Source organism: Chamaea fasciata, unplaced genomic scaffold (genome assembly GCF_029207755.1).
Source record: "Chamaea fasciata isolate MVZ Bird 193981 ecotype frontalis unplaced genomic scaffold, bChaFas1.0.hap1 SCAF_10, whole genome shotgun sequence".
In the NCBI taxonomy this organism is placed as follows: domain Eukaryota; kingdom Metazoa; phylum Chordata; class Aves; order Passeriformes; family Sylviidae; genus Chamaea; species Chamaea fasciata.
The window spans coordinates 17,742,312-17,761,036 of record NW_027094095.1 but is presented as its reverse complement, the minus strand read 5'-3'; the positions used below and the strand labels follow the sequence as shown (position 1 = coordinate 17,761,036).

At 42.1% G+C, this 18,725-nt stretch overlaps 1 protein-coding gene across 1 annotated transcript; it reads left to right on the top strand.

Moving 5' to 3' along the window:
- Positions 1-282: 282 nt before the first annotated feature.
- Positions 283-15,700, top strand: LMO4 (LIM domain only 4). Its single transcript, XM_066192522.1, has 5 exons — positions 283-995; positions 3,164-3,402; positions 10,228-10,324; positions 10,682-10,837; positions 14,955-15,700. The coding sequence occupies exons 2-5, from the start codon at positions 3,167-3,169 to the stop codon at positions 14,961-14,963; spliced, it is 498 nt and encodes a 165-aa protein (XP_066048619.1). The 5' UTR covers positions 283-995; positions 3,164-3,166; the 3' UTR covers positions 14,964-15,700.
- Positions 15,701-18,725: the final 3,025 nt, after the last annotated feature.

Below are 18,725 nucleotides of genomic sequence, written 5' to 3'. Positions count from 1 at the left end.
CGGGACGACCCCTCGCCGCCAAGTTTCTCAACTGGTGGCCGGGAGCTGGCGGGCGGGGCGGGGCGGACGGTGCCCTCACGCCGCGCGCCTCCCCTCAGCGCCCGGGCGGACGGCGCGGCCAGCGCTACCCACCTGACTCCCTCCTTCCTCTCCATTCCCCTCCTCCTCCTCCTCGCCCCCTCCCTTCCTCTCTCTCTCTCTCTCTCTCTCTTTTTTTTTTTTTTTTTTTTTTTTTTTTTTTTTTTTTTTTTCCTCCCCTCTCACTCATTCCTTTGTCTTCCCGGGGATTGGCAGGTTTTATTATTCCGCCTGAACAAGCCGGGGGCGGATTGGCTGCGGCGGGCTGACGGGGGCGCCGAGCCGGAGTGTAGTTGGGATTCTGCTCTGTCAGTAACACATGTGTGAGGGCAGCGGGCACACGCGCACCGTGCGGGCACACACGCACTTGCAGCCTCACGCTTAGACGGGCACAAGGGCCGCCCCCCGCGCCCCGCCAGCGCCGCCGCCGCAGGATCCCGGCAGCAGCTCCGCGCCCGGCCCCGCTCAAACTCGCCGGCTCCCGCCCGCTCCGCTGAGGCGCTCCGGCGGGCCGCGGCCGGCCGGCTCCGCGCCGCGGGAGGCTCGGGAGCCGCCGCAGCCCGGAGAGGGGGCGGAGGTGGGGGAGCGGGGGGGAAGCGGCACAAAGTGAAGCCACATTGCCAAACTTGCCCGGCGATTGCAGCAGCGAGCGGCGGCGGCGCCCTGCGTGTGCGGCTCAGCGGCGGGGACCGAGCTCTGCAGCTCCCCTCCCGGGAAGCGGGAGCTGGAGGAAGGACCCGGGCAGACGCCTCTCATAGCAATATCTATATTTTTCCAGCCTGGGCTGCCCCTTGCCGGGCGGGGGGCTCCCTCCAGCCGGCGAGAGGGCGAGCGCTGTGCTTGTTTCTTTGCAAGAAGACCTCTTCAGGCACCCCGAGCGGCGCTCCCCGGCCTTTTGCAATATAGAGGGGAAGCAGGTAAGAAGTGCCGGTCGCTCCCCCGTGTTTCGCGGCGTTCGTGTCCGCGGTGCCCTCCCGCTGCCCGCCGGGCCGAGGGGCGCCGCGGGCCCCGGGCATTGTCGCGGGCCCCCGTACAAAGCCTGGCGGCGGCCGCCGCTGGAGCGCCTTCCCTTACCCCCCTTCCCAGCTGCCGCCGGGAAAGGGCTCTGCCTGCCTCGGCCGTGAATGGAGGGGACGGGGGGGTGGGTGGGGGGAGGCTGGGGCACCCGCTTCCCCCGTAGTAAACACTGTTCTGAAACAGTGGCAGAAAAGATCAAAGTGAGCTCTCTATTTTTCTCCTCTCCGGTTCCCGTCCTGCCCCCCACACAGTCTTTTGTTTCAATCCAGGAGAAATTCGGTGAATCACCTAATTAAAACCAAGACATGAATTAAGCATCCATTTTTGTACTACAAATTTCCAGCTCTCCGCTTGTCCCTCCCTTGGTCTCCATTAAAAAAAGCGCCAGAGACGCTGTTAAAAGGGGGTATTTTGCCTCTAGCTTCTAGCTCTGCTTTCTATTTCACTGACTCCTATCCCAGGACCTAAATTGCTTGGCTCTGTAATTACTAGAGTAAGCCTATTTAAGTTAAAAGCTTCCCCCCCCCAACTCTAAATGAAACTTGATGAGGGCCCGTCCTTAGTTATCAAGGGAGTCACTTTCTGGTCAGTCCTCTTGATTCATCTTTTTAGATTTAATCAGCATTAAGGTATTGCTTGTCCTTAAGAGCTTTAGCTTAATGGGGTTACTGGATGGTTTTCTCAGTGTAACGTTTCCCGTTTTATATTTATACATATTTGTCTTCGACAAAGACAGGTTAAGGTGGTGGCATGGAGCCTTTTTCTTTCTTTTAAGAAATCCGAAGTGATTTAAAGCATAGGAAAACGGTTTAAAGACTCGGAGCAGGAAATGCAGATTCATTAGGCTGTAGCTGGAAACTGTAACAAAAGGCAATTCCTTGAACAAATGCATCAGAAATCAATTTACATAAAGGTACACGATGCGTTCGGATAAATGCAATGCTAATGGCTTTTAGAGTGGTTTTCTTTCCAAAGTCTCGGGGTTTTTGTTACAGCTTAATTGGTGCAGTTCTCCTGGTTTATTGTGCGGTCACTGGACATACCTCCAGGTACTCTTTCTGAGGAAATGTGTGTTTAAATCGGCCTCAGTTCTCCTCCTGCAGCCGAGTTGGGCCAGTGGCAGGAAAAGTTCGTCCTCGCTGCTCTGGACGTATCAGTCTGAAGGTCCTTAGCAGATAGCCAGATGCCTCGGCATGAGCACATACGGCTTACAAAGGACAAAGACAAAACATGCTGCTTAATTGGCAGTAAATAACTTGATCTTTTTATAGTATAAGTGACTAGAGGAACACCGGGAGTTTATTGGACCCTGGATTGAAGGCAACAAATTAATCGGTTTAGAGTAAGCTTTATGAATTGATTCCTATATTATCTCTCGGTTGTCCTGCTTGCATAAAGCATTTATTAGAAAGTGAAAAATGCCCTCAGTAGCAGTTTCGGGGGCGGCCAGAGTAACCGCAGCCGGAGCGATGCACTTCATTACTCTGCTGCTTTCCTAGGGTCGGTAAACTTTTTTTTTTTTTTTTTTTTTTTTTTTTTTTAGTAACAAAGCTTTAGCATTTAAACTGCTGATCAAGGGCAGATTAGCGAGACAAAAGTTGAGTGTGTTTGTGTAGGAAGTTAACAGGCGTCCTAAAGTTCAGTGATCTGTTATTCGGGCCAGTGTCCTCCATCTGGAGTGTTTTCTCTGGGTGTTTTTAGTTCTCAAAAATAAAACTAAAAAAAAAATAAAATCCCAAGGCCTCGAAGGCCGGTCCGGAGCCCCTCGTTGCCGCCCCGAGCCTTCGGAGCCTCTCCTAGACTGAAAAACCAGTTTCACAACTTTTTTTTTTTTTTTTTTTTCCCCCTCCACTCTTCACACACTTTTTTTCATAAGCAAAACAAACCCCGGGACTGTTCCTGACTTGCGAGCTGCAGCTGCACAAGCCCGGAGCGGGGGGGCGGCGGGCAGCGCTCGCTCCGCGCCCGCGGCTCCCCGCCAGCTGCGCGGCCGCGCCCCTGCCCGCGGCCGCTGCCCCCGCAGCGCCCGGCCCGGCGCTGACCCGCCCCCGCCGCTCTCTCCGCGCAGGCCATGGTGAACCCCGGCGGCAGCGCGCAGCCGCCCCCGGTCACGGCGGGCTCCCTCTCCTGGAAGAGGTGCGCCGGCTGCGGGGGGAAGATCGCCGACCGCTTCCTGCTCTACGCCATGGACAGCTACTGGCACAGCCGCTGCCTCAAGTGCTCCTGCTGCCAGGCCCAGCTGGGGGACATCGGCACCTCCTGCTACACCAAGAGCGGGATGATTCTCTGCAGAAACGACTACATCAGGTGAGGCGACGGCCCGGCTGGTGAGGACAGCTTTCCCCCTTTTTCGCTGCCTTTTTCTCCATTTCTCTCTTCCCCCCCCCCCCTTATTTCTCCCGGTGGGTGTCCGCAGGGCAGAGGGGTGGGCTGGCTCAGGATGGCTCCTTCATTAGGAGGGAGAGACGTGCTGGTGCGGATGTTAGCGCCTTGCCCAGGGCGAGTTGCGAATGCCAAGTGGAGGAAAGTGGGGGGGGGGGGGGGGGGGGCTGAGCGACGACTGTAACTTTAAAGTGGTTTGTCAGCACAAAACAAGTCCTAACTAAAAATAAACAGCAATCAGAGAGGCTAAATTAATCTGCTTTGTTGTAGTGTTGAAGGAGAAGTGTGCATATCTGAACAGTAAATGTTAAAATCGTAGGGCTTAAATAAGACTGTGGCAGAGGTGCTAAATAATGAAATGCCTGCCTTTAGTATCTGATTAATTATGATATTTACATAAGCACCTTTAAACTCCTTTGAGTGGAAACAGAATGACTCATTCTCTGTTCTCCTTGTGAAAGAGCTGATTAACCATCAGTTGGAGGGCCATGGATTCTACTTATAGCAAAAAACCAGTGGTATGATGTTTGTCTCAGCATTGTTACAGAGAAGCTTTGAACCGATATTTCTCTTAACTTCCAGTATAGACAATGCAGGGAGATAGCAGAGGAGGTATATGCTCTTGCCCTTTATTTCTTATCTCTTCCTCTTTTGAAGCTGTTCGCTTTAAATTTCACAGATTTGGGTGGGGGGAACTAAGCCTCACTAATCTTGCATCTGTTGGGGTACAGTAAGATTATGCAGAGGATCCCTTCCAACAAGTTTCCAATATAATTAATAGAAAGAATTCATGAGGTCAGGTGCCCGTACGATCTTTTCAGGTGAACTCAAGCTACTTAAACTCATTAATTTAAAAGGAGGCATTTTGAAGGATTACACATTTAATTTGAGTAAATGGTTTGATAGACTGATGCACATGAATGCTTCAAGGAGGTGTTCTGTTTCAACATTCAGTAATTAAAAAAAACAACAAAAAAGCCCCATACCTTCCCAGCATCACAGAAATGCGTAGTTAAAACAAATTGTGCTCTGTTTAAATGCTTCTGGCTCCTCATTAATAGTAAATGTCAAGAGTTAACTCAGGATTTCCCTTCTTTCTGATGGCCAAGAAGTTCCACTTTTTTTTTTTTTTAACTTTCTGAAGAAAAAAAAAAACTGACCAAAAGCAGCCATCAAATATTACAAGTTTCCTTATATTGTAAAACTTGGGTTTGAGAAGATACGGGCTGTGCTGAGACCTCCTTACTTAAGAGGATGGAGTTAAGATTTGGTTACTCTGATAGTACGGTCTCTGACCTGGTACGTGGCCTTGGCTTTGCAGAGTTAAGTACGTGAAACAGGTCCTGTGGTATGTCTGAGGAATTGAACTCTTAGCTTTGCTAGTTTTGGGGGTATTTTTAGAGAGAAGTGCTAAAAAACCAGCACATTGTGGGGGGGGGTTAATGGTGCTTTTTGGTCATCATCCTCAGCAGCAAGCCTAAGCCTGGCAGAATAGTAATTAAATAGAGCAGAACGGTGTAAGGAAAAGAGTCTCGTTTGAAGTGGAAAAATTGACTCTACTGTTAAGATGCACTGAATAGTACAGATTCATCTCTCGACCAACACCATCAAACAAACTCTCATGTCTGATTGCTACTAATTAAAAAGAGAAGATGCGTCCACTGTGTCCCAGAGGCAAGTTCAGGCAAGCTTATCGCAGTCCTCTGGTTTTGTGTTGCCAAAAATTAATACTCGTTTATTTTAATGTAGGCAGTTATGAATAGGATGCTTTATCAGATGAGGGGTTTGAATTGATCTCCTTGTCCTATCGCCTGACTTCTCTTCAGATCTGTGTAATTTGACTTGCAAAAATAACTCTGACAGATGCTTGCTGAAACTTGAACTGGACACTGTACACTCAAGGTGGGGTAGGATGGCCTGGTGCTGCCAGGGCTGAGTTAACTTGGAGCTTTCCCGCTGGAAATGGCCTGTGCAGGCTTCCTCTTGGGCCATGCTGGCATGGGCGAAGCCCTTGCCCTTCTCGTGCTTGAAATGGTCACATTTGGTTGTGGAGGCAGTGCCACTCTGACAGCGTGTCTCTCTGGTTCCCCTCTGCCATCCTTCCCCCCTCTTAGTTTTCCGGCGGGCTTTCGTGGTGGCGCGTTCTCTTCCCCCGGCAAGAGGCACGGGCCCAGTCCTCAGCCGGAGACGCGGGGCACGCTGGACGCGCCTGACAAAATGGGAAAGAGGATTGATCGGCCCGGCAGGCGCCAGGTGAAAGGGACTTGACTCCTTCAGGCCAAGACCGCAGGGCCATTTGTTAATGAGCTTTTTAGCTGTCTGAGGCTGTATATGTGGGGGTTTTTTGTTGTTGCTTAAACAACGCAACACTCCCCTTTCCCTCCCTCTCCCGTCCAAAACCCGAAAAAGAATTGGCCGTAGAGCTACAGCTGCAGCTTTCATTGAAGGCCAAGGTTCCTGGGAAAAGAGGGAGGTGGAAACCCCGGCCCGTTCCCTCCCCACGGCGAGCAGCGCGCTCAGGGAGGGGAGCGGAGCGCAGCCCTCCCAACCTTGAGATGCCAGATAAAGCAGCAGCGTGGCAGCGAATCCGCACAATTAAAAGCTTTAATTAGTGTCTCCTCCATTTTCTCTTAGTTCTGATAGGTTTTATCTAATGAGATCTGGTCGCTGGCTTAGATCTGCTCGGAATGACGTGTCCGAAATGAATGAGAGCCGCGTCGCAAACAAAACATTTAATTAACAAAATTGGCCTCTAAGAGAGAGCAGGGAGTGGTGGGGAAGGGGGAGACTGCCCGGGCGCCTCTTAAAGGGGCAGCGCCCGGCGCCCCTCCCCGGGCGGCCGCTCGGCGCAGCGCGGCGGGAGCGCAGCCCCGGGGCGGGGGGCGGCCGGACCCGGCCCCGCCGCAGTGAGGCCGCGCCGGGGAGGGGGCCGCCGGGCAGCCAGTTCATTTCCCTGGTAATCAGCGGCAAGCTGCTATATTCAGGGAATGCTGTCCCTTTAATTGAACAGGCTAGGTAATTAAATGGCACTTTTCCAATAGGACGTGCTAGGTAAATCTAATAGTTGGTTATTTAATATCACTTTGAAGTCTGCCCACTCAAGCACAATGACAGCACAGGAGCATGTGAACTATTAGCTAGGAAAAAAAAAAAAAAAACAGGATCTCAAAAATTAATTAAATCGCATGCAATTTAGGGGGAACGTTTATCTTGATTTGTCATAACAGAATTAATTCAAGGCCTCCAATTCACTTGGGGGCAGATCTGTTACTCTGAATTAACCAAGCGTAATTTGGCTGGTTTTTTTTTTTTTTTCCCTTTTTTTTTTCTTCCTCTTCTCTAATGCAGCACTTGCCATTATGCACAGCCCCCCTTTTAAGTATCAATAGCTTCTGGTGCTTTTAAGGTGCTTGGTCTCTAGTTATTCTGAAGTACCTTTAATGGACTTGGCTTGAGGCGTAATTTCTGTGTTGCCTTTCTTTGTTACATTTAATATAGCTGGTGCAGAATTTAGATTAAATGTGAGGAATGTACAAAAACACCGATTCCTTCTGGATCACTAGGTCTGGATGTGCATTTCTCTTTGCTGGGGCTTGGATATATGTATGTGGACACAAATGTGCACCATGTCATGCAAGAATCAGAGTGCTTAAATCTGTCTCCACGATTTTGGAAAGCAGTGGAACCTTACTTTGTTAGTACAAGTTGCTAGAGACGTGTTTCTGCTGACGCTGAATTTTGAGCAGCAAGATGGGAAACTGGGTTGAGAAGATTTCTTGCTGCTTTCATTCCCACTCTCCTACAGAAAGTTCTGAAAAAAAACCTGTCCAAAAAAACCCCATTAACAAAAAAACTAGAAGCATTTGGGGGTGCAGGGAATGCTGTGTTGGAACCACACGGTAGTTAATTTAAGGTGGCTCAGTAAAATGCTGCTAAGTGTAGAAGAGCTGCCTTGTCCGTACAGGGAACCTCTTGATGTTTGTGATTGATTGCATTGCCCAAATGTTGAAATATTAATGACCTTCTTGGACTGAGGACCCAAAGAGGAAACTGAAACCAATTCTGTCATCACAATTAAAGAGTCCCCTGGCTTTAATTAGCCTGACCTGGGGTATCTCTACCCATTGCTGCAGTTAAAGAGAAAAGAGCCCATTAAAGTCCAGTCTGAGACCGATAGCTACTTAATTGAGCACCTAAAGCCTCAAGCCTTTTAAATCAAATACTGTCCTGGACAGTCCCCCTGGTTAGATAATTAGCTCTCCAGCTTCCCAGAAACCATGCAAAACAACTTTTTCAGTAAAGAATAGTTAATGTGGAAGACTTCCTTTGCTGGTAAGGAGAAATAACATTTTTTTAAAAGATAAAACCTTTTCCTGTTAATGGCATTACAGAGCAAAACCATTCATAACAGTAGAAAAGGAAAAGTAAGTTTAATTTTCTTGGTTAATAATAATAAGCGGCGGAAAGGTGTTCTGAGTTTGTAAGTAATTTTTTGGAATTTTAGCAGAAGATGCAGCTAAAGTGGCTTCCCAAAGTAGAGTTGTTCTGGGAATGTGCCTGGGGAAAACTTAAGGTGTGTGGAAAGCCTCGGGATTAGTTTGACTCTGTTTATTAGAATTCACAGACATTCGAGGTGCGGGACCACTCTAGTTCAGAGAGAATAGCATAAGCAATGAATGCTTAATGGAAGACATGTAGTGCAATGAGATCAGCATTTTGAAAGCTGTGTTTTCAGTTGGTTGGTGCAATTGTACAGGGCGAAGAAGGGGGTTGTGAGAGACAGCTCACCACATTCAGATTCTCCTGAACAACTGACATCATCTGTCCATCTTTGCCCTTGTACCCAGCAATGCCCTTGTGCCACCCTCTTACTCTGGGTTGTTGGATCTTTGCTCTAGAAACGTAGCAGTGCCTTTCTGCCTCCTCTCACAGCCCTTCCCGTGTGCTTGTCTTTCGTGCCAACTTCATTACTAGTGACAATGAAGGAAGAAAAGCGCATATTGCGATGCTTTAGAAGTAACGTCGGCATATCACGTAACTATTCGGAACTGGTCCTGGTTTGGAAGGTGCCCCAGTAATGGACCTTTAGTTTCCAGACAGTTTAGTCCCTTTGGCGGGAGGTCCTGACAATGTATTAGTTCAGCTTTCCCTTTGTAACCGCTGTGATTCTGCAAGAACGTGTCAATGTGTCGTGGATCTCAGACTAATTAGTTTTGAAATGGAGTTTTGATTGAACTCTTCAAATCGATGCTGCTGCAAAATTTGTTTCTCAGCTTCCTATTAAAAGCCATCTTAAGGGGCAGTTTTACTACTCTCTCTGTCGTTCAGTCGATACATTTAATAACAACTTACAGGCTATTTTCAATAAAGTGGCGACAGCAAATTAGTAGTTTGAACATGACAAGCCTCCTCTGCAAGCTCAGATTCTGAAAATTCAAAGCAATTATTTTTATACAGAGGCACACTGCAATCATTCAGATTACGGGTATTCTGTTGTAATGCGTGTCCTAGGTTGACACAAACAGAATTTTATTACTTTATTTGGACAGGAAGGGGATGCAAATATTAATATTTATTATGACACCAATACGCTAATTTGTAAATCCTATCACTATGTTTTACATCGTGCAGAAAAGTGGGTCTGTGACCCTGCCAGCTAGTTCAGTTTCCTTTTTTACTGCAAAATGAATTGTGGTAGTCTTTATAAATATTTGTGTCTATTAGAGACCCGCGCAAAAGCAAATAAAGGTTTTTCTAATTCTAGCTAAGGCAGCCTGTAAAAGTAGAACTCAATAATCATTACCGTATTATATTTTGAATCGATGCGTTGTGCCTTTAAATGGATTTGAAGAATTATGTATATATTTTTCTTCACCACTCTTCTGCCTATTCCCCCCTCCCCCCACTGCGTGTGCCCCCCCCCAATGGCAGATGTTGTGGTCTCATTTGATTGCATAGGAAAACTGCAGTGATACAGCAAACACCCAGAGAGATATGATGACAAATGGGTCCAGATCCCGGTAAATTACTTTCTGCTCAAATCGAAATTTCATTCAGTTTGTTGCTAGCAGAGATGAAGTAATCTAAATTGTGGACTCAGGAGCAGATAGAGGGAAGTTGGAGCAAGCATTTCATTATCAAGAGAGAGAGAAGGTTAGGATGAAAGAGATGAGCAGAGGCAAATCTAAAGTGTTGACACCATGATTGAAAAGGTTAACCCATACACATTATATATCAACCTGGATAGCAGAGAGTTTCTAATGGAAACTCTGCACTGATGGAGGTTTACTGGAGTTTCAATACACTGAGCATGATGTCTTCTTAGATATACAATCAAATCCTCTTAACCCTTTTGATGACTCATATCTCAAGATATGATTAAAGTACAAAAGAGTTCTTCATATAATTTCAAGGACACAATGCATTTAAACTCCAGTCATGAATTGTATCTTTTTTTTTTTTATGATGAACCCAGTAATCTGATAAAATGTGTGTAGTACAGAATTGTTTGTGTTTCTAGAGGTGTAAGTCAATATTTCTGATTAAATCCCGTGTAACCACATCCAAGGTAAGGTGAAGCTACCAGTTGTTACACAAAAATATACTTTTTCATATTATGAAACATAAGCAAGTTGGAAGACGGGGGTCAGAAGTCTGAAATAGTTGTGTAATAAACCATGGCAGTGATGTGCAAAAATGCCTAGAGCCTTCTGTGTATTAAATTATTCACGATCATCACCTCTGTTTCAGGTTATTTGGAAATAGTGGTGCTTGCAGTGCCTGTGGACAGTCCATTCCTGCTAGTGAGCTGGTCATGAGGGCACAGGGCAATGTCTATCATCTTAAGGTGAGGGTGTTTTTCTGCGTACTTTCATTTTTAGCAGCTGAGTAGTACTGTGATGCCACTTTAGTGTAAAACCTGCATCTGCTTATGAATGAAGTGCAAAATAATAACCAGAAGGAGGAGTTTCTGTTATAAAGCTTTCCTTAGTGCGTAGCTTTGTTCCCTCGTAATCGGTAAAACTCTGCTTGAGTTATGTCCTGCGTAGTCCCAACAGGTAAGACTAATGCCATATTTGAAGATACTAGAACCCAAGTAGCTCCATATCTCAACTGCACTTGCAGTCTCTGAAGTGTAATTTTCAAACCTGCAGCATACTTAATTTGTGCTGTAGTTTCACTTGCTGTCTCTTCCCTTTGCTAGTGTTTTACATGCTCTACCTGCCGGAATCGCCTGGTCCCCGGAGATCGGTTTCACTACATCAATGGCAGTTTATTTTGTGAACATGATAGACCTACAGCTCTCATCAATGGCCATTTGAATTCACTTCAGAGTAATCCACTACTGCCAGACCAGAAGGTGAATACTCCACAATTACTAATAAGCTTTCTTAGAGCTAAATGAAGATCAATTTCTTTTCATTCTAATAGTGGACATTCCCTACCCCTGCAAAGAGACCTTTAAGTAGCTGAACTTACCTTAAGTCATTTAGGCACAGGGTGTGGGGAGAAAGTAGTAACCTTTTAAATATGACATATTGGGTGAGTCAGTTTATTTTGGTTTGGGCACGTGCAGCTGTACAGGTGTTGAACTCCTTATGTACAAAGCAAAATGGAGAGCATACATTAATACAAACTTCTAAGAAAGAGAAGTATTTTATTTTATAATCTTGAAATTAAGGGCTACAAGAAAGCCGTTTTCTGAGGGAGGAAAATTAGATCCTTTAATATGGAAATTAAATGTCTTGTGAAGAGAAGGTTCCTGGACTAAACTAATGTATTTCATTTTAATATTAAGATTTTAGTTGAGGAAGCATGCTGGGGTGCTCTTTCAGAAGTATTTTCTTGCCTGTTTTGTGTGTCATAACTCAGAATTTAAAACCGAAGTGCTGTTTTCTTACTGTTCCATAACACTAATAGCTCAACTGGAGATTGTGTATCTCTGTGGTTGATAGTTTTGGTTTCTAGCTAAATGAGTTAAATAATGACTGTACAGATCAGAGAGTGTAGAAGAAAAAAAAATCTGATCAACAGTTGTCTTGTAACTCTGAAACTAGATAGTTTTAGATGTATTTTAATCTTCTTAATCAGTCCTAAAGCTATGCAAGTGAGTGCATTTTGATAACTGCTGTGCCTAATTTGTAACAATTACTGTCAACCTTGAGTTAAGAGACTGTTCATTCCACCCTGGTCCAGAAAAGAGTGGATGTATGACTCTTGCACATAATTTTATTCACATCATATTTCATACTGATTATGTATTGATGACATTGATTCATTTACTCTTTACAGCGCCACTTGCATGGATATTAAATCTTATTGACCACAGATGAATTTTAATTTCAGATTGGTGATAGATTTTTCCATCAGCTCTGATAGTATATTTGACTTTTTCATCATTAACCCAGGCAATCACACAGCACTGAGTTATTGCAATGAAACAAAAAGTGCACACTTCAGTTGGTAATTCTTTATAGATTTACAATAGGAACTTCATTAATGTCTGTAAGAATCACAAAAAATAACATTTATCTGCAAGTAGGAATTCGGAAGATTAAAAAAAATCTGGGACAAATGCTGGGCTGATCTATTCTGTAGTGTACAGAATATTTGTATTTTGTAGTGCTTTTAGTCAGTGGAGAAATATGTCCGAGAAACCTGAAACTGTTCTTTAATTTACATGGGGGTTTTTTTTGTTGTGTTGCTACATTTCAATATCTGTGTTTGCTTTTTTTTTTTTCTGTGCATAAATTTACTGATTAATTTTAAGTATTCTTTCAAGTCTTATACTGTGAATGTAATTACATCAAAATAAAGCATGGACCTTTTTTATTTACTTAATTTGTCAATCGAGGTGATGAGAGAATTGAGTACAAAAATGCTACATAGTTAGGCAGAACAAAGATAATTAAGATTGGAAGCGAATGTGCAGCCTCTTCTCAAGGAAGTACAAATACAGTTAAAGATTCATAGATTTATACTGTTGTGAATTTTAATGAAACAAATCTGTAATATAGACTAGCTAGCAGTGATTCTGTTAAATGAATATTTATAGGTATCCCATTTCAAAATATAGGTAAAACCATTCATCTTTATACACTGCAGTAAAAGGTTTACCATTCTGAGAGTGGTTTATCCACTTGTCTTCTACGAATGTAAAGTTTAATGTAACTTCAAATAGGTGTCTAAATTGTCATTTAGTTTTATCAGTTTCTTCTTCTGCCTTAGCAAAACATAAAAATGATTTAGTTGCAATAAAAGCAGCAGACATGATGAGGAACATAGAACATGGAAAAGAAGTGAAACGGGGCTGGGCTTGCGGAGCTCGTGACTGTTGGTACCTGGTGGGAGCTGAATGCAAGGAGAATGGTGGGAGCAGGTTTTTGTTAGCTCCTGGCACTGACTGGTCGTGGCATTGCTGTGGCCAGAGCCGAGGCAGATGAGCAGCTGCTGGGGAGGAGGTTGAGAGGATACATAGTTGGAGGGGTTTTTTTTCTTTATAATCTCTCTAGAAATTGTTCTAACTTCTACTGGTTTTCAAAGGGAATTGCAGAGCACCGAAACTGCAGGAAACAAACACAGTTAGAGAGATAAGTTGATAGTTAATGTATTTGTCAGGTTTTGCGAACTTTGGAAACTACAGGGGCAGTTGCTAAGAGAGAGTTATGTTTTATATTTTGCTTTTTTAACAGTCTAAAGATTTTAACATCAGAGATTTTTCCAGAAAGCTGCATATTTTAGGGCTACTGATTAAAAATATTCTTCCACTGTAACAGAATTGGCTGTAAAAGATACTTTTTATTAAACATTACAGATCAATCATTTTCCATGTTATTCCATCACTAGAGATCACAGAGATAGCAGAATATCCACAGTTGTTTGTTTTTTTTTTTAATTTAACCAAAGAGATTGGGGCACTCCCAGCATTAAAAGACGTTTTTGTTCTGCATATGAAGGTGACAGTTATGAACTTACTGTTGTCTCACTGCAGTATACAGGTGCAGGCAGGAAGGACTGCATGGCCTAACGTGGTTTAAAAACTTGGGGTTTTTTTTAAGGAGGCAAATGATGTTTTCCACTCCTGCCTTTTGCCTCCCCGAGGCAATTCACACACGTAACTTATAACTTCCCATCACTTGCCCTGTAGTTTAAAAAACCCCTTTTTTTCTCTCGGAACTCAGTACTGCTTGCCTGCAGAGTGCAAACTTAGTTTGTGATGTCCTGTGTGCCATTTCATTTGATGGGGCTGTATTGTCAAGAATTCTCTCTGCTTTTTTTTTGTACTGGTAGTATTCCTGTAGTATTTCTTGTGTGCAACAGTATAACCACCTACTAAAAGTGTAAATTTTCCACGGGTTGGCAATGTTCGTACCAAATGCTTGTCTTCAGCTTCTATTATTTTAAACAAAGTATGAGTTACATTACATCTCCTAGAGAAGATCTTAAAAATCTTCTAGTTTACATATCACTCAGCAATTCCCTTGTAGTTACATAATTGGTGTTGTCTGTGTCCATAGTAGAAGATATTTGATGCTCATTTATTAAATATGCTTGCTGGCTGCTCCCTAATCTTTGTTCTGGACAGACAAATTACCTTTCTCACACTGAGCTTCGGCTCTGGGGAATTAAACCTCCAAGCCTCTACTACTTTAATTAGCTTGAAAGTGGGGGGTTGCAGTTACTAATAGACCTCAGGCTTTTAGTAACTTAGAGAAAGGGTGGAAAAAGAACTTCCTGGGAAGCGCAAAATGTCATTTAAAAGCCATAAAAATCTAATATATATTATTTCATTTTAGTAATTGCAAACAGATTGTATTTGAAGACTATGGATGATCATTCCTATTTTATCCATGAAAGTTTAGATTTTTATTGAGTTAGACACTTTTAATTATCACAATTCATTAACACCAGTATGAAAGCACATGTTTGACTTCGTATATTAAAATGTTTATGTAACATTAACTAACGTACCAGATGAGGAATTTAAATGGGAGGGGGGAATCCTGAAATATCTATATTTAGCTCTTGTGCAATGCAGCATATTAACCAAAGTTGCCTTGGGAGGATATTGGCAGTACTTCATATTTGCTTTACACACTATTTCTTCCAATTACAAGATCATATTACTCGCTTATTCAAAGGCATGGCATAATGGTTCTTCCCTTTCAAACGGGGCCCAGAAAAACCACCTTATTCACTGTATGATTTGTTACCAGAGAGTACACTTTATTTCTTGTTGTAGGCTCTTTTTTCTCATGTCTTCTTTCTTTAGTAGTGAAACTGAAAAATGTTTGCTTTTTGCTATTTAGAGTTGAAACGTTAGCAGTACGAATGGACAGTGTAGAAAGCCTTAATCAAGTCATGGTTGGAAAGTAGTCTAATAAAAAAGAGATTAGTGAATAGGGAAAAACAAAAGCGGTCATGTTGTAGTGTCCTATCTCAAATTTAGCTAAGATACCCATTTTTATTTCTTACAGGTCTGCTAAAAGGTCAGAGTAATGCAGAATGCGTGCCTTCATCTCAAATTTTGTTCATCACAGATGGATCCCATGTCTCCAAGTAGACAAGTCACCTTTGTAGCTAGCATCAATGCCAGCTCCATACCATTGCACCTTCTTTATTCTTGATTGCCCTTCCCACATTTATTGGTGTATTAAAATGACTGAATATGAACATTAAGGACTCCATGAACCTGGGCTAATGGGAGACTGTAGAGAAAATGAAAAAAGATCCACCGGAGGACATCTTGGGGGGGGGCGGGTGGGGAAGATGACTAATGAAGCTAATTAAAAGCATTGAAATCTGCTTTCTACCCTCATTAACAATTAGCAGGGCACTGGCCAGTTTGTACCCTGTGTTTTACCTTAACAACATTCTATTTGCTCTTTGTATATTTAAGTGTTGTAAGGAAATGTGTTTCAATCAAACTGAACATGAGATAAAAAGATGTGGCTTTTGTGATATTCTATCACAAACACTTTTATTGTATCTCTGTAAAATACAATGTATGTATGCATGTAAGTGTTTTTGTCCTAATGTTGCTACTTCCCATGGCAAAAAAAAAAAAAAAAAAAAAAAAAGTCAGGCTCATAGCAGCTACTGTGTAGAAATTTTCACCTACTTCTAATTTGCTGAATGAAGAAAAATCTTTTATTTGTGATATTTTCAGAGACATTTGCTCTAGTATGGTGTATTTAAATAATAAAAAGTAAAACAAAACTGAGTATGGGTTTTAGAAGCTTTGCTTTTTTTAAAAATTACATTCAAAACATTCTGCAACTTCATCTTACATAGTCGTTACCTTAATTGTCAATTACCTTTAAAAGTAGGTTTTTGGTTTGGATTTTTTCTTTTGTCTTATGCCAGGAAAGACTCTGCTAAACTACTTCACTGTGTTACTTGTGGCAAGGGTAACGAGTACTCCTTCAGAATTTTTTTTTTTCATGGAGATTCTTAATTCTGGTTACAGCAAGTACATTATTATTCCTATTGCAGTGAATTACAGCACAACACAGAGGTACTGTGGTCTCTTTCTTTCCAGTTCCTTCCATGTTAAGGATGTGTCTGTGTCTCTGAGCATGCAAACATAAGAGGATATGAATACACCATAAGAGGTCAAAAAAATAAAAGCCAATGAAAGGTCGGTACCTCATGCTGAGCACTAGAATTGAGTGTTCATGAAAAGGAATACAATAGCTATTCTGATCTGAAGAACATAAAGTTGTGTTTGCTGGGGTAAGAGACTTTAACTTTTCGACACTGGTAATCTTAAGGAAAGAAAAACCTGTTTCCTGGGCTGTTCCTGAGAACTAGCTGATCTCAAAACGTGATCTGTTCTCTGAAAGCAAACAAACAAAACCACCTCCCCATAAAGCAGCAGAGGCATCTCTAAGCTTGGAAAGGGAACAACTTCATTTTGCACGTTTATCCCATCAGCTGTTTTGTGGTAGATCTGTGCAGAATACTTTTGAGAAAAAAAAAGAAATTCTTTCTTTTCATGTTTTTAGCAAGAATACTAACATGGATCTGTGGCTGTCCACTGTATGCCTTCAGTCAGGAGCCTGCAAGCAACGAATCTGCCTTTGCTGCAATTCAAAGCAAATCAATATTAAGAAATACTCTACTTTTATAGGAAACTAATACATTCACAACACATCATTATTTTGTTTAATTCTGTTTTTAAGAAGGTGTTCACTGCTCAGCTGCTTGGTTATGGAGTGAGCTTGACTTATTTTTGTTGTGATGCCAATACTCAAAAAGCTGATTTATAGATTTATCTGTCTAAACAACCAACAGCAGATATTTTTGTTTCAGATTCTACTTCATGACCTCTAGTATATTGGAGGGCTGCTGAATTTCTTTTAACACTTCAGTGCTTGAGGAAGAAGCACTGTTTCAGAGAAAAGAAAATGTAGCAATGTATAGTATCAGACAGTAAAGACAAAAGACTACTTGCATAACATATAAAGCACAACATAAATGACTGACACTATGTATGACTTTTAATTAAATGCACTTGTGGGTATGTTAAATAAGTTTCTAAGCTTTTTGATCTGGCATTAAAGTCTTCAGAGTCCTGCAAATTGTGCTGCTTCAATATCTTTGAAAAGACACTTGAAGTCATATGAATATAGAATTCAAGTATTAGTGAGACTGTAGACATCTTTTTATATTCTTTCAGTATAAGCACTCAAGGTACAGTGTTTAAATCTAACATGTACAGATTTTTGGTTGTCCAATATAACCTAGAAGTGCTAAGAAGATAGCTAATAACTTCTAGTAAGTAATGTAGTATAGCATTTAGTGATGTAGAGGTTGAAGTTCATTAACAGCTTTAAATAAACTATTATATGACTCATTTGTAAAGCACAGCTACCTATTTAATAGCTTACTTTAAAAGCATTTCTTAAGTTGCAGACCTATAAGATTACAAATGTCACTCATGTTAGCATAATCCACATGCAAGTGATGAAGCCTTTGCTTTGATGTGCTAAATTGCAGGAGGACTAATGGAGCTATGAATATACAATAGAACATATTTAAGTAGTATTCTTGCTTTAGGTAAAACACTTTCTTGAAACCAGAGGCATTTCACACAATGAAACAGGCTGTAATGGGGATGTTAGGTGTGGGCAGAAGGCTACTGGAAACACTTAGATTTGTCCTTATATGAAAAATAACTTCTTTTTAAGGAGATTTGTAAAGAAAAACACATACATGTTCACCTTTCATCACATGTATTTGCTGCACTGAGGCTGAAATACAGCCTTTGCATTAAGTGCTGCTAAAAAGTAAAATAATCATTCAGTAAGAGCTTCCTTTACTTTCAAAAATGAATGCTGTTAAAAAAAGAATCAAAGGAAATATTACTAATCTGAAATCATCCTCATGAACCTGGATAAAATGCTCTGTCTATACTGCATCTAAACATCTCAATCATATAAATTGTCACTCTTATTAATGAAACAATTTTGTAAAAAGATTGCCCTCTAAATGGGTTTAATGTTTTTACCTATCCAGCTGTCTAGTTATGAGATTTACGCATCCTGGCAGGCAGTGGGACATTAAGCCTTTCCAAACCAAATTCTGTTTGCAACAAGATACTGTCTTTTCAGCCCTACATGATTTATCTTTAAATATTTTAACAGGTTATGCAGTATCTTATGAAATATAAAATGAGAATGTCTTAACAAAATGAAGCCTATGAAATTAAGTCACATCTTCAGAATATTAACCACACTGAGTTTGTCTCCCTTTTTCCCTGTTAGTTAACACTGATAAAATTTGCATCACCTAACATTAGGGTAAATACTAAAAAAATCCCCAAAACTCACATGCTGGCAGTGTATGCCTTGCTATCAAGGTGGTGGAGTCACCGCTCCTGGAGGTGTTTAAGGAGAGACTGGACGTGGCACTGAGTGCCACAATCTGGTTTACACAGCGGTGTTCACTTTGACTCGAGCTCAGAGGTATTTCCCAACCTGATTCTGTGATTTCAAAAGATCATTTCTATTTAAATCTTCTATCAAAGTATTTTGCTGGTAGTTGTATGTGAAGTGTGCAGTTTTTTGCAAGTATTTATTCTGAACAGCTCTATTAAAATAAATCGAGAATAGGGAATTTATGTGTATACATTTTTTAAGTGTTACATTTAATCAGAATTTGTGTTCTGGGTTTGATGGCACTGCCTGAGACTCCTGTACATGCAGTACCAGATAACCCTTGTTGCTGCTTGTTACTGTTACTAC